This window comes from Mytilus californianus, unplaced genomic scaffold (genome assembly GCF_021869535.1).
Source record: "Mytilus californianus isolate M0D057914Y unplaced genomic scaffold, xbMytCali1.0.p SCAF_11, whole genome shotgun sequence".
In the NCBI taxonomy this organism is placed as follows: domain Eukaryota; kingdom Metazoa; phylum Mollusca; class Bivalvia; order Mytilida; family Mytilidae; genus Mytilus; species Mytilus californianus.
The window spans coordinates 21,287,766-21,301,237 of record NW_026262593.1 but is presented as its reverse complement, the minus strand read 5'-3'; the positions used below and the strand labels follow the sequence as shown (position 1 = coordinate 21,301,237).

The 13,472-nt window shown below is 31.5% G+C and overlaps 2 protein-coding genes across 2 annotated transcripts in view; one reads left to right on the top strand and one right to left on the bottom strand.

Annotated features, from left to right (window-relative positions):
* LOC127720826 (uncharacterized) overlaps positions 1-13,472 on the bottom strand; it is a 53,649-nt gene that overhangs the window by 25,230 nt on the left and 14,947 nt on the right. Inside the window, exons 15-22 of the mRNA XM_052227575.1 lie at positions 12,697-12,866; positions 12,008-12,181; positions 10,613-10,822; positions 10,258-10,300; positions 2,567-2,730; positions 1,662-1,823; positions 959-1,171; positions 5-47 (exon numbers count right to left, since the gene is read on the bottom strand). Coding sequence (XP_052083535.1) covers positions 5-47; positions 959-1,171; positions 1,662-1,823; positions 2,567-2,730; positions 10,258-10,300; positions 10,613-10,822; positions 12,008-12,181; positions 12,697-12,866 — 1,179 coding nt within the window. The remainder of the gene's footprint in view (positions 1-4; positions 48-958; positions 1,172-1,661; positions 1,824-2,566; positions 2,731-10,257; positions 10,301-10,612; positions 10,823-12,007; positions 12,182-12,696; positions 12,867-13,472) is intronic.
* LOC127719732 (uncharacterized) lies at positions 7,175-8,653 on the top strand. The gene is made up of 2 exons (XM_052225972.1): positions 7,175-7,378; positions 7,900-8,653. Exons 1-2 carry the CDS (start codon positions 7,297-7,299, stop codon positions 8,319-8,321), a joined length of 504 nt encoding a protein of 167 aa, XP_052081932.1. The 5' UTR covers positions 7,175-7,296; the 3' UTR covers positions 8,322-8,653.

The following is a 13,472-nucleotide window of genomic DNA, read 5'->3' as shown; positions in this document are numbered from 1 at the left end:
TTACTCTATTCTAACAATTCCTCTAAGCCAAACTTGCCACAAATCTCCTAAAATATAATTTAAACATGAAGAGCATATCAATACCATATCATAACCAAACACTTACAATTTTAATATTCTATTAATATAACATAAGCACATTCCTATTTTTCATGATTTCAGTATCACAGAGGTACACATAACATGACAGTATTTGGCTGCATTTTCTAGATAAAAAATCAGTTTGTAGGTCTAATTGTTCATATCATTTACTTCAGGTCTAGCTAAACTAACTGCAAGTTTAGATATCAGACTTTGTAAATCTAATTTTCCAAGACTATACTTCATAAAATTTCATCAATTACAATGATCCGACTTACATAACAATGATATGGCAATCGTTACAAACAAATAAAGATGTAATGGATTCAAAACAAAACAAATACAAATTTATTTAGAAGGTAATACTTATTTGATTAACAGTAGCTGGTGAAAATTGATCCTCTCCTAAAAGAGGATCCCTTAATTATGTAACTGTTTAAGTCATTCCCAGTCAGTAGTATATAAATAACACATAGCTGAGAGGGTGATAGATCAGATTGTTACCCCGAGAGAAACATTGTCAACTGAGGTGAAGCCAAGGTTGACAAAGTCTTTTCGAGGGGTAACAATCTGCTCTATCACCCCCTCAAATATGTGTTATTTAATTTATTATACTGAATGTTCTGTTATTACTGTCGATTAAATTTCAAATTCAAAGTTATAAACTATGACGTCTTGTACATAACAACCATCCGTATTTAATAAACCGCACACTTGATCAAGAGTCTCCATGAAGGGTAATAGAGTAAATTAACACTCTCGTATTAGCCAATCAAAATATGGCATTTTAATGTGATGTATTATTAAAAAATAATTGGTGTAGTCCGTAACTTTGGCATTCTTCCTGTATTTAGTCATTTTGCTCTACATTTCTTACCATATTGTTTTTCCAGAAGTCCCACATTGAAGTTCATTTTTTCTATCTGCACCATCATACGAGCATGACAAGGATCGATATCTACAGCAGCATGGAAACTCCTGCCAAGTCTTGGTGAGAAAATACTACAGTCTATAGCAGTACAATGTGGCTGAAGAGTACAATTTGCTGCAGGAGAAATGTCTGGTAACTCTACCATGCCCAATTCACATTCTGAAATTATGAAAAAATATAATGGATTTCAACATATTTTTCATTTCACTGTTAAAATATAATTGCTTATAATGTATAACATTAAATATGAAGACTTTTATAAAATAATCAAACAATTCATAGTGTAAACAAAGGTATGACCTAAAACTTTAATCGTGTAAAAAGCAATGATGAATCTAGATATCTAGAGCGTAAAAATCTGTCTGAAGCACTCTTAAATCCTTTATGAAAGCTTCTCCATCATACAATCAAATTTCCAAGAGGGCATGAACAGTGACCTATTTCACTCTCTTTTTATTAAACATTAAAAAGACTTCTAACAAATAGCAACTTCCACAACTTGACCATTGTATACACAAGTGGAGCAAATAGTGTGAAACAAAAGCCTGTTCTCTTGATAAATTTAAAATCTTCTAATCTATTTGTTCAGGGGACATAACTCTGATATAGTATGTGATATTCCTATGGAAACATATGTGTATGCACTTACCATCATTCCAGCCATTACTACTGACATTAACTACAGTATAACCAGTAGATTCATAGAACTTGACTATGTCAAGGACTTCTTCAAGGTCATCTAAGGCATCACTAACCAGTGGTGTGGCATCTGTATATCCAGTGTCATTAAGCCAGCTGATATAACTAAATCCTGAAAAATACAGATAAAACCAATTAGTTTCTTTTTCACATCAGGCATACAAGATGAGGTATATTGAATAAATACTAATGAAAAAAGGTATAAATAGTACTGTCAAATGCTCCTTCTGTTCATCTTGACAACTTTCCATCTATTTTCCCTTTATTTTGACATTCCATTACAAGAACTGGATTATTTTGAGTCCATTTTTTAAAGGAGTAATTGATCAACAATATAGATTTCTAAATTATTCTTTCTTTTTTACTGTTTGAGTTAAACTTCTCTATGTAAGTCGTTACAAAGCTGGTTTGGACTATGTGACAATTTACCACTTTAAACCAAATAAAGCAAATCAGTTTAGTCTGAATTACCACACAATTTACATTATATGTCTGCAAGGTACTTAACAAAAAATTAAACAGTCATATATTTCATACAAATAAAAAGATATACTTGTCAATGAGACAGCAACCAAGTAACACTTAAACAGAAATGGTTAATTTACAGTCATAATATAGTTTTCAAAGACAGACATGCATCCATAACATATCAACCTACAAGAGTTTTTAATTCATAAAGTCAGGAAACCAATTTCATGTTAAACTTCCCAATAAGTTCATTTATTTGATTGTAATCCTGCTGCTTGTTTTAAAATAAAATCCTACCATTGAATTCCATTGTTAGTTAAGCTGAAATGTTCATTACTTGTGAGTACTTTTAACTAAGGTGAAATCAATTGTTGTCTTTTTAGTTACCTGATTGAGCAAAATCTGTCTGTGTATCACATGTATGTTTAGGTAACAATGTATTCTGGAAAACTTGTGACACAAACTGACAATCTTGTCCACTACTCCAACAGATACTGACCGTCATGTTGACCACATACATTCCACTGTACATCAGGTCATCCACAGAGAAGCTATCAATACAAATCAATTATATATATATATATATATATATACTGACAGTCATGTTGACAACATACATTCCACTATACATCATATCCACAGAGAAGCTATCAATACAAATCAATTATATATATATATATAATGACAGTCATGTTGACTACATACATTCCACTGTACATCAGATAATTCACAGAGAAGCTATAAAAACAAATCAGTTATATATATATATACGGATCATATAAACCCGAAGGCAAATTTAATACAAGCCTAAACGAAAAAATATAAACAAGTCTAAATTGAAAACAACGTTCAAACCTATGATTGCGTTGGGTAAAAACCGCAATTTTTATACTTGTGCATGCAAAAAAATTTCTTGGTAGAAGGGTCTAAATACAGCACAAACAACATTTTCCAAAAGACCTAAAAAGTGAAAAAGTATATTTTAACAAAACACATTTGACTAGCAGGTCGAACAACGGATGTTTTTAAACCCTGCTGACTGCCATTGGCAATTGTCAAATAAACAGATCACCAAATGTAACAAAATGGATCTTAACTATTAATTTAATACCAAACAGAAAACAATAAACTTGCGGAAAAGATGGTATACCCCAATCAACAGGTGCAAAATTTAGTACACCATATCCGGATTTCGACAATTAATGTCTCTTCAGTGATGTTAGGAATTGAAACGGCATTTGGGAGGCCATATAATTTACCTCAATTTAGGATAGACTCTTGTATTTTGAAGAGTCAAAATAGGATGAACGGATCATATAGACCCGAAGGCAAATATAATACAAGCCTAAACGAAAAAATATAAACAAGTCTAAATTGAAAACGTTCAAACCTATGATTGCGTTGGATAAAAACCGCAATTTTTATACGTGTGCATGCAAAACAAATTTCTTGGTAGAAGGGTCTAAATACAGCACAAACAAAATTTTCCAAAAGACCTAAAAAGTGAAAAAGTATATTTTAACAAAACACATTTGACTAGTAGGTTTAACAATGGATGTTTTTAAACCCTGCTAACTGCCATTGGCAATTGTCAAATAAACAGATCACCAATTGAACAAAATGGATCTTAACTATTAATTTAACACCAAACAGAAAACAATAAACTTGCGGAAAAGATGGTATACCGCAAACAAAAGGTGCAAACATGTGTACACAATATCCTGATTTCGACAATTAATGTCTCTTCAGTGATGTTAGGAATCAAAGCGGTATTTGGAAGGCCATATAATATACCACGATTTAGGATAGATTCTTGAATTTTGAAGAGTCGAAATAGGATGAACGGATCATATAAACCTGAAGGCAAACATAATACAAGCCCAAACGAAAAAATATAAACAAGTCTAAATTGAAAACAACATTCAAACCTATAATTGCGTTGAATTAAAATCGCAATTTTTATGCGTGTGCATGCAAAACAAATTTCTTGGTAGAGGGGTCTAAATACAGCACAAACAACATTTTCCAAAAGACCTAAAAAGTGGAAAAGTATATTTTAACAAAACGCATTTGACTAGCAGGTCGAACAACGGATGTTCTTAAACCCTCCTGACTGCCATTGGCGATTGCCAAATAAACGGATCACCAGATGTAACAAAATGGATCTTAACTATTAATTTAATACCAAACAAAAAACAACTAGATATCATTGAGATGGGAGCCATCTCTGTGGGTACCGCTGTGAATAATGTGTGGCAAAAAATTTGTATCTTTATCATTGGACATGGGGTTGTCAACTGAAACCAAAGTTTTTGACCTTGACCTTTGACCTAGGAAGTTGTACATAAATTTTGACACACCCTCTGGTGATGGTTTATAGACATGTCAAGTATAAACTTTGAAATCATAACGGTTCTCAAGATATAGATCGGACCAATCTTTACCATAGGACATAGGGTTGTCAACTAAAACAAAAGTTTTTGACCTTGACCTTTGACATAGGAAGTTGTACATACATTATGACACACCCTCTGGTATTGGTTAATATACATGTCAAGTATTAACTTTGAAATCATAACGGTTCTCTAGATATAGAGCGGACACAATTTGTTACGGACAGACGGACAGATGGACGGACAGACTGATCACTATAGAGCGTCCGCCATTCGGCGAAAAAGACAGTATACCGCAAACAAAATATATATATATATATACTGACAGTCATGTTGACCACATACATTCTATTGTACATCAGGTCATCCACAGAGGTGCATCAGGTCACCCACAGAGAAGTTATAAATACAAATCATATATATATATATATATATATATATACATATATACTGACAGTCATGTTGACAACATACATTCCACTGTACATAAGATCCACAGAGAAGCTATAAATACAAATCAATTATATATATATGTACTGACAGTCATGTGGACCACTTACATTCCACTATACATAAGATCCACAGAGAAGCTATCAATACAAATCAATTATATATATATATACTGACAGTCATGTTGACAACATACATTCCACTGTACATCAGATAATTCACAGAGAAGCTATAAATACAAATCAAGTATAATGGGTTATACTAGCTAGAATATTCAACATTGGTTTAAGTTTTCATTTTGTGTCTAGAATCATTCTAGAAATATCAGAAAAAATACAGGGGTTAAAAATAAGATAATTCTAAAATAAAAGTAATTTTTAAAAAGTTTGAAGGAACTTTACATTTTAACAAGAAAAAAAAATGTTCTTCTTTGTTCTCACATTTTTTAGTAAAATGTACACAAACCAGGAATTTCATAACAATACACTATGTACTTCTGTACCCCCATTCAATGTTGGTGACTAATTGTGAATAAAATTTCATCTCATATATATGTGTATGAAATTTTAAAATTTCGGCATACAGGAAGAAGAACATCGAAGGAACTAAAAACGTGACACATGAAATTGAATAAAAAGATGAAGCTTGGTGTCATTTATTAAAAATCTATGACAAATAGCTGCTGAGAAAAATGCAACAGAAAAGTGATACAGACAGATTGATGCATTGACAGAGATAAACCTGTATACCCATCCCTTTAGTAAGAGTATAATTAACAATAAGCAAAACTTGACCTGGCAGGAGTTCTCTGGAACTAATATGAAATTTTAATTGTAAAGTCCTTGATTTTGGAAAATGTCTTACTATTTTGAATCCTTGAATTAGGAAACTAGATAGAACTAGATAGAACTTTATATATAAAAAGACATCTGTCAACAGTCAGAATGTGTATTGCTAATTATCAAACATTCATTTCAATTTATTTCAATAATATGAAAGACTAGCATTTTAATAATCTCCCCCTCCCCTTTCATCAGAAATGTTTCACAACTTTCAGTAACATGATCTACACTAAAGACTGAAGGAAGAAAACTTTTATTTTCTATGTTCCTTAGACGTAAAGTCAAAAGTACATAAATCAGATTAAAACACACATATGATATGCTTCGATACATGTACTTCTAATTCTACAATTACAAACCAAATATCAGCATAATACTCTTATAATGGTTAAAATCTTAATTTCAAAAGTGAATTTTGTATACAGAATTTATATCTTCTCCAAACAAAGCCTACATCCACAAGAGTGCATATACATGTACTGAGATGTACCACCTGCTTTTCTGATTATGGTTGAATTTTACGTTAAAAGTCTTTAAGATCAAGCTTTAACTACAGATATCTTATAAAATTGACATTATCAAGATCCATGAAAATAAGGTCAAAGTAATAAAGACCCTTGCAATTATAATTATTCTCATAATAAGTGAGAAATTCACATGATAAAAAACCTATAGATTTTTTAAGCAATCACTGAACCATGAAAATGAGGTCAAAGACATTGATAGTATGACAGACCAAAACTCCATAACATAAGGCATCTGTATACAAATTAAGAATCATCAAGGTCTTCTACCTTCTCAAATATAAAGCTGTATACAAAAAGTTTAAGTCGTTACCTCAGGATTCCTATGTCGAGACAAGAATCAAAAGCAAATTTCTATTTTCTTATGTATTCTTAACAAAATAGAATATTTATAAGACTTCTAACCATGTATCAGCTAATCCACAATTCTTTACTTAATAGACTTTTGAATTTTATTCTGCAAAATCAAATGTAATAAAAAGGGTGTTTTATAAACAGACAGATCCAGGAAGTTTTTCTCACGAAATTTCCAAAAACACTTAATTTTAAGAAAACCTAAACTCCTTCAAGCATTTTCCTGTGTTTGAATAACAAAATACTTCACTTCCATCATTTTAGTGGTATCTTATGCAATATGTTTCCTTAATATCCACTCCCTTTATAAAGATGAAAGTTAAGTACAATGCACTGGGAATTTCCAATAAGCATTATAAGTGAGATACTTTAAGATTGTAAAAAGTTTCAAGTATCAATATTAATTTTACTTAATTCAGTCATTTTTTTTTATAGTTTTATGAACTAAGCTTGAACAATGATGGATTTTCTTCTTAGGTTATGGTTTTTTTTTTGTAGTACTGAAAGTAGTTCCATCAAAGTCTATTCAAAATGAAACAGTTGCTGATAGCAGAATGGACTTAATGGAAAACTCCTTGGAGAAAATGGAGCAGAGGATTTTAAATCTGACCAATGAAGTTACAAAGTTATCTAAAAGTAAGTTCTTCTTTTGTGTCTTTAAATCACTGGCACAATGACATAATATACCTAACATTTCAGCTTCTTAATATTTCTTTACTAATGTCTAGGACTGAAGACATGAATAAGAATAAACACATATAGTGTGTTTTGCCAGTAATAAATTTATTTTCTGCAGAATTTGTCACATGTGGCAGAGATAAATTTGTCTGCACTCATTGTCTAGCCTAAATTAATTTTGTGACATGCTCTGAGAAAAGTTGAAAAAAAACATGCTGTAACTCAAGAAAGTTTTCAACAGTAAAATAAAAAATAATGTTGTTACAACACTTAAAAGTTCATTTTTTCCCTTGTTCATTCATTTTGACTAATTGTTTTCCAAGTGTAGTTTTATGTTCATTCTATGCAAACACATTTGGTGTGACAATTATGGTGAAAAGTGCTGTAGACTAGTTTATGCATTTGAAAATACTGATGGTATTTTTTAACTTCACGAATTTTTAATGTTAATATAAATATTCTTTTTATGCTATTTTCAGGAAAGAAGGATGAACATGTAATGTTTTATGTGACTTTGTCATCGGATACTGTACTAAACATAAATTCTATCGTGAAATTCAACGAGATTCAGTTTGATGAAGGAGCAAACTTCAACTCTGGAGATGGTGTATTTGTATCAACTGTATCTGGTGTCTTTATGTTCGCTTGGACAATATGCACATACCAAGGGAAAATTATTGATACAGAACTCAGAGTTGATAATGTTGTAAAAGCTGAGCAAATCCTAAACTTAGGATCAGCAGCTGGGTACATTCAAACTTCTCAGTTTGTTATTTGCCAAGTGAATGAAGGTGATCATGTTTGGATTCAAACAGGACAAGATTATACCAGTGAAAATACCTTTGATGAAAAACATGGCAGTAAAAGTTCATTTATGAGCATTTTGATTCACAAGATTTAATCAAGTGGCAAAAACTTTCAAAGACTACAATCAATATTGTGACAATCCGTTAATTTGAGGATGGCTTCTAATCGTTTTTTAATAAAACATCATTTATATTCTATTATCATTACAATCACATTAAGTAAAAAGAATAATAACAATGAAAGTAAGAAACTGGAAAATATTTAATCAAACTCATTTGAATATTTCAAATTTTAGCAAGATTTATTGGTAAACATATGCTATAAATAACCAGAAAGTTGCATCATTCTACAGGTACCAGTCTTGTATTACAACTCCAGTTTCCGGTGCATGTCAAAACATGGCGCGAAATAAAATAGTCCATTTTTTCTGAATTTTTTTCTGGACTCAATTTTTTCTGTTTGATTAAAAGTTTATGCTGAGTTGATTTAAAAAATCTTGCATCTTTTTGGGGATATCTAACCAGGAAAGTGGAAGGATATCATGTTTACTGGAAGTGGTGCGGCCTAGTAAAAACAGCAAACAGAAAGTAGAAAAAAATAGTTTTGATTTCAGGGTTACATAACTTTTTATTCTTTGTGGCATGACCCACTTTTTTTTCGATTAAATCACAATTTCACATTACTACATACATGATATGCACATGAAAAAAATTTTCTATGTACGTAGCATTTTATTTTAAAAAATTTTCAAAGATCAGCTGTTTTGCATGTAAGCCTACGGAGCAGTCAATTACAAGACTGCAACCTACAGAAACAATTCAAATCTTAACACAGTGACCTTCACATATCGTTACTTACTACATTTAAATATTCAAATCTCAACCTTGCGACTTTTACAATATCCTTACATTCTACATTTAATTATTCAAATATGAATTAAAGGATAAATGCCAATGAGTCAACAAACCAATAATATCAAAACCAGTTTACAAAATATCTACTGTACAAAACTATCAAAACCATCTGATAAAAGAATGCTTTAATTTTCATAATTGTTTTGTTATAAATTTGGCAGTTAGTTTTCTCAATTGAAAAGTTTCATATTTTTTATGTCTGGGTCTTTTATAGCCGACTATACAGTATTGGTTTTTCTTATTGTTGAAGGCCGTAGGGTGGCCTATAATTGCTTTCAACCACTTCATTTGAACTTTGGTGGATAGTTGTCTCATTGGCAATCATACCTCATCTCCTTATTTTTATATTATCCAAGATATTTGAATTTTGTCTCTTATAAAAGGCATAAAACAAATATCATGCTTCTTAAATCATAACAAAAATATTCTATAAACCTTTGTTTTGACACTTGCCTATTAGAATAGAATAGTTTTTGCAGAGTAGCAATTCTCGCCATTACATCTGCTTTAGCTGAATAAGTGTAAAAACTCATCAATGATACCAGGCATTTAAGTTGGTAGGCTAGGCACGCATTTCATCTGCTTAAGACTTGTCAATGGTGCTTGATTCAAAACAGTTGAATGGCAAAATCAAAAACAAAATTGTAAATTAGGATATGATATTAGTAAGTGTTGTGCAAACTAAATAAAGAAAAGGAACGTCTTCCTTCTGGATTTTTTTCCATATATTAGTCAAATCATTGACTACTACATATGTAATAAAAAAATAAGGAGATGTGGTATGATTGCCAATGAGACAACTATCCACCAAAGTTCAAATGAAGTGGGTGTAAGCAATTATAGGCAACCGTACTGCCTTCAACAATGAGAAAAAACCCTACAATATAGTCAGCTATAAAAGGCCCTGACAATAAGCCCTTTTATATTTAATTAGAAGAATTCCAAGAAATAAATAACAGTTTCATTAAAAAATAAAGGGTAATTTCATTGAAAAGTAAAGATTAATTTCATTCACAGATATATACAAAAATATTGCATATGCTATGCTATGCAGATCGTTGCTTTAAATTTCATGACACAATGGGTTTGCTTATTTGTTTAATTCTAATTTATTACCTAACTCTGTATATACCACCAAGGTCCAGCTCATAACTCTTCTCTGAAAGTATAAAATACACAAATATTTTTATCTCAATAAATAATAATGAACATAAAAAGTTATCTTTTCTTTTCTTTATTTCTTTGGATTTAGAAGTCTAAGACTAGAACATTACTTTATAACAAAAATGTGAGACCATACCAAATTTTCACATAATGAAATCCGATAAACATGAGTAAATCTATATTCACAATCTACTTTGAATGGCAAAGGATATAGACATTTCTCCAAATGCAAACCAATAGATTACAATGCATTAAATATAAAGAAATATAATCAACAATTAAATATAGAACAGTAACCCATACTCACCAAAATCAAAACCAATGAGAGAGACTTCGAAGCTGTATTTCTCTACTCCAATTAGTAAGGTGAATTCACATGGATCCAGACTTAGGTAGGCATTGAAGTCACTCATGGTCTCAGGGTCATTGACACAGCAGGACACTTCAGAACATTTACTACCAATCAAACAAACAATATCTCCATCCAAGACACCAGGGGATACTCCTAGTGTACAGTCTGTAAACAAACATAGATATAAGGTTTTAAACAAACAATATCTCCATCAAAGACACCAGGGGATACTCCTAGTGTACTGTCTGTAAACAAACATAGATATAAGGTTTTAAACAAACAATATTTCCATCCAAGACACCAGGAGATACTCCTAGTGTACAGTCTGTAAAAAAACATAGACATAAGGTTTTAAACAAACAATATCTCCATCCAAGACACCAGGGGATACTCCTAGTGTACAGTCTGTAAACAAACATAGACATAAGGTTTTAAACAAACAATATCTCCATCCAAGATACCAGGGGATACTCCTAGTGTACAGTCTGTAAACAAACATAGACATAAGGTTTTAAACAAACAATATCTCCATCCAAGACACCAGGGGATACTCCTAGTGTACTGTCTGTAAACAAACATAGACATAAGGTTTTAAACAAACAATATCTCCATCCAAGACACCAGGGGATACTCCTAGTGTACAGTCTGTAAACAAACATAGATATAAGGTTTTAAACAAACAATATCTCCATCCAAGACACCAGGGGATACTCCTAGTGTACAGTCTGTAAAAAAACATAGACATAAGGTTTTAAACAAACAATATCTCCATCCAAGACACCAGGGGATACTCCTAGTGTACTGTCTGTAAACAAACATAGATATAAGGTTTTAAACAAACAATATCTCCATCCAAGACACCAGGGGATACTCCTAATGTACAGTCTGTAAACAAACATGTCATAATTACATTTGAAATTAAGCTAATTTTAATTTTCAATTTTACAATTATTTGCAATCTATATGGCTGGTTGATGAATAATGAATTTGAATTCCTGCTCTTTTTTTTTCTTATTTTGTTGTTGGTTATTGACTTATTTTACATCATTTTTTAAATAAAGCAACTGTAAAAAGGATGAAACCTGAATTTATCTTGTGTTTAAATTTGTTGCATACTATGGTTACTTGAGTGAGTAAAACTTATGGTGATTCATTTTTGATTATTTGCAAAAAAAGTTCTTTTCATTTAAAATAAGGGAAAAGATCTTTTCATAAAAAACACTTTAATACAAAAATAAGCTTTCATTCAGCATGGAGTCTTACTTTTATTCTACATTTTGTTGAAGAATTTTTCCTCCATACTTATAATATTGCAAGCTTGATTAAATAATGGGACTATTTGATATTTACTGTTAACCCAGCCATCTTGAGATCCTTGGTAGTCTCCCATTGTACGATTACAGCGAGGTTTGTTTTGGTAAAGAGCTAATTCTGTTTCTTCCAATAACTTGGAAATCTGCCAGGAGTTTAGTGTAGCATCATCTTCAAGGCCTCGGCTTGTCTTCCACTGTTCCTTTGTAAAACCTGAAACAAATGAAAGGTTAACTAATTCACATGAAAAGAGGAGGAATTGTTGTATCTCTATTTCCTTCAAGTTTCATAAAAAGCGAAAAACTCTTCATTAAATATTGAGGCCTGAAGGTTCTTTGACCAAAATAAATAATATCATAGAAATATTGTGACACATCCTTTTAAGTCCTTATCATGCTTTCCCCTAAATCTTACAAAAGTAAAACATGTGAAGAATCCATTATATATACTTTACCCCAAAACGTAGCATAAAATCAGGGGCGGAAAGACCTTTTTCAGGATGTTTAGATTGGGCCTTTATTTTGGCAGGAATTCAGGATTGGGCCTATATTTTCAACGGAATTTAGGATTTACACCTATCGTGACTCAGGAATTATTGATTTATTTTTCGGATCAAGGGAAAGAATACTTCATTTTTTCTGGAATTCGGGAGGACACCCCCTTTTACCGCCACTCTGATATGACTGACATCAAATGAATATCAATGAAAATGATGTAAGTAAACCTACCAACTTCAGCATATCCATAACTCCAATGTGGGAGACATGATGGTCTAGGTAATTCAATGCTGTCCATTACTGTGAGGCTGTACTCACATGGTGCACCATTGGTGGTACACACCTCAAACATAACAGATACTCTGTACAGATTCTGGTCTGGCAAATCATCTATTGTGTACCTGGATAGAAAAATAATCATAACATTTATCCTGTGTTAAAGTATCTTGCAGTCATCCTTTATAAATTAATCCTGTTAGAGTGGCTTTAGCTGCCAATACATATGCATCTTACAATCGGTTTTGATAACTTTTTTAAGTTTAGATTTTCCAGTAACAATAAAATTGTAAAATCTAAATAGTATATATTAAGATCACAAAGGAGTAAGTTCTGTAGTGGTCTTACTAGTAATTTGCCTGGAAAGGCCATCATTTCAAAATAACAGGTGTTTAAAATTGATGAAAAGACATGTAAGAAATAGAAATAGAAGTGGTATTGTCAGCTCATCTTATTAAGCTTCAACATTTACTGCATATATAGGCCAAAAGTAGGGATTTTGGTGAAAGTCCAGAAAATCATCTAGATTTCAACAACATTTAGGTCTAGGCAACATAAAAAGCTGGGTTCAACAAACTAAATAATCAATCAGATAAATAATTTGTTATAAAAACATAATGTTAGAAGACCTTTTTTGGCAATGCATGCACATTATATTTCTGGTCCTAAAACAAAATGGGATTTTATCAGTTTTCATGGAATTTCATGGAAAATCAAATTTTTGCTATTGT

Bases quoted from the DNA above. Each gene is read 5' to 3' on its own strand.
- LOC127719732 (XM_052225972.1), top strand. From the start codon at position 7,297: ATGGACTTAATGGAAAACTCCTTGGAGAAAATGGAGCAGAGGATTTTA. The intron at 7,379-7,899 runs GTAAGTTCTTCT...TGCTATTTTCAG, and splicing joins AGTTACAAAGTTATCTAAAA to GAAAGAAGGATGAACATGTA.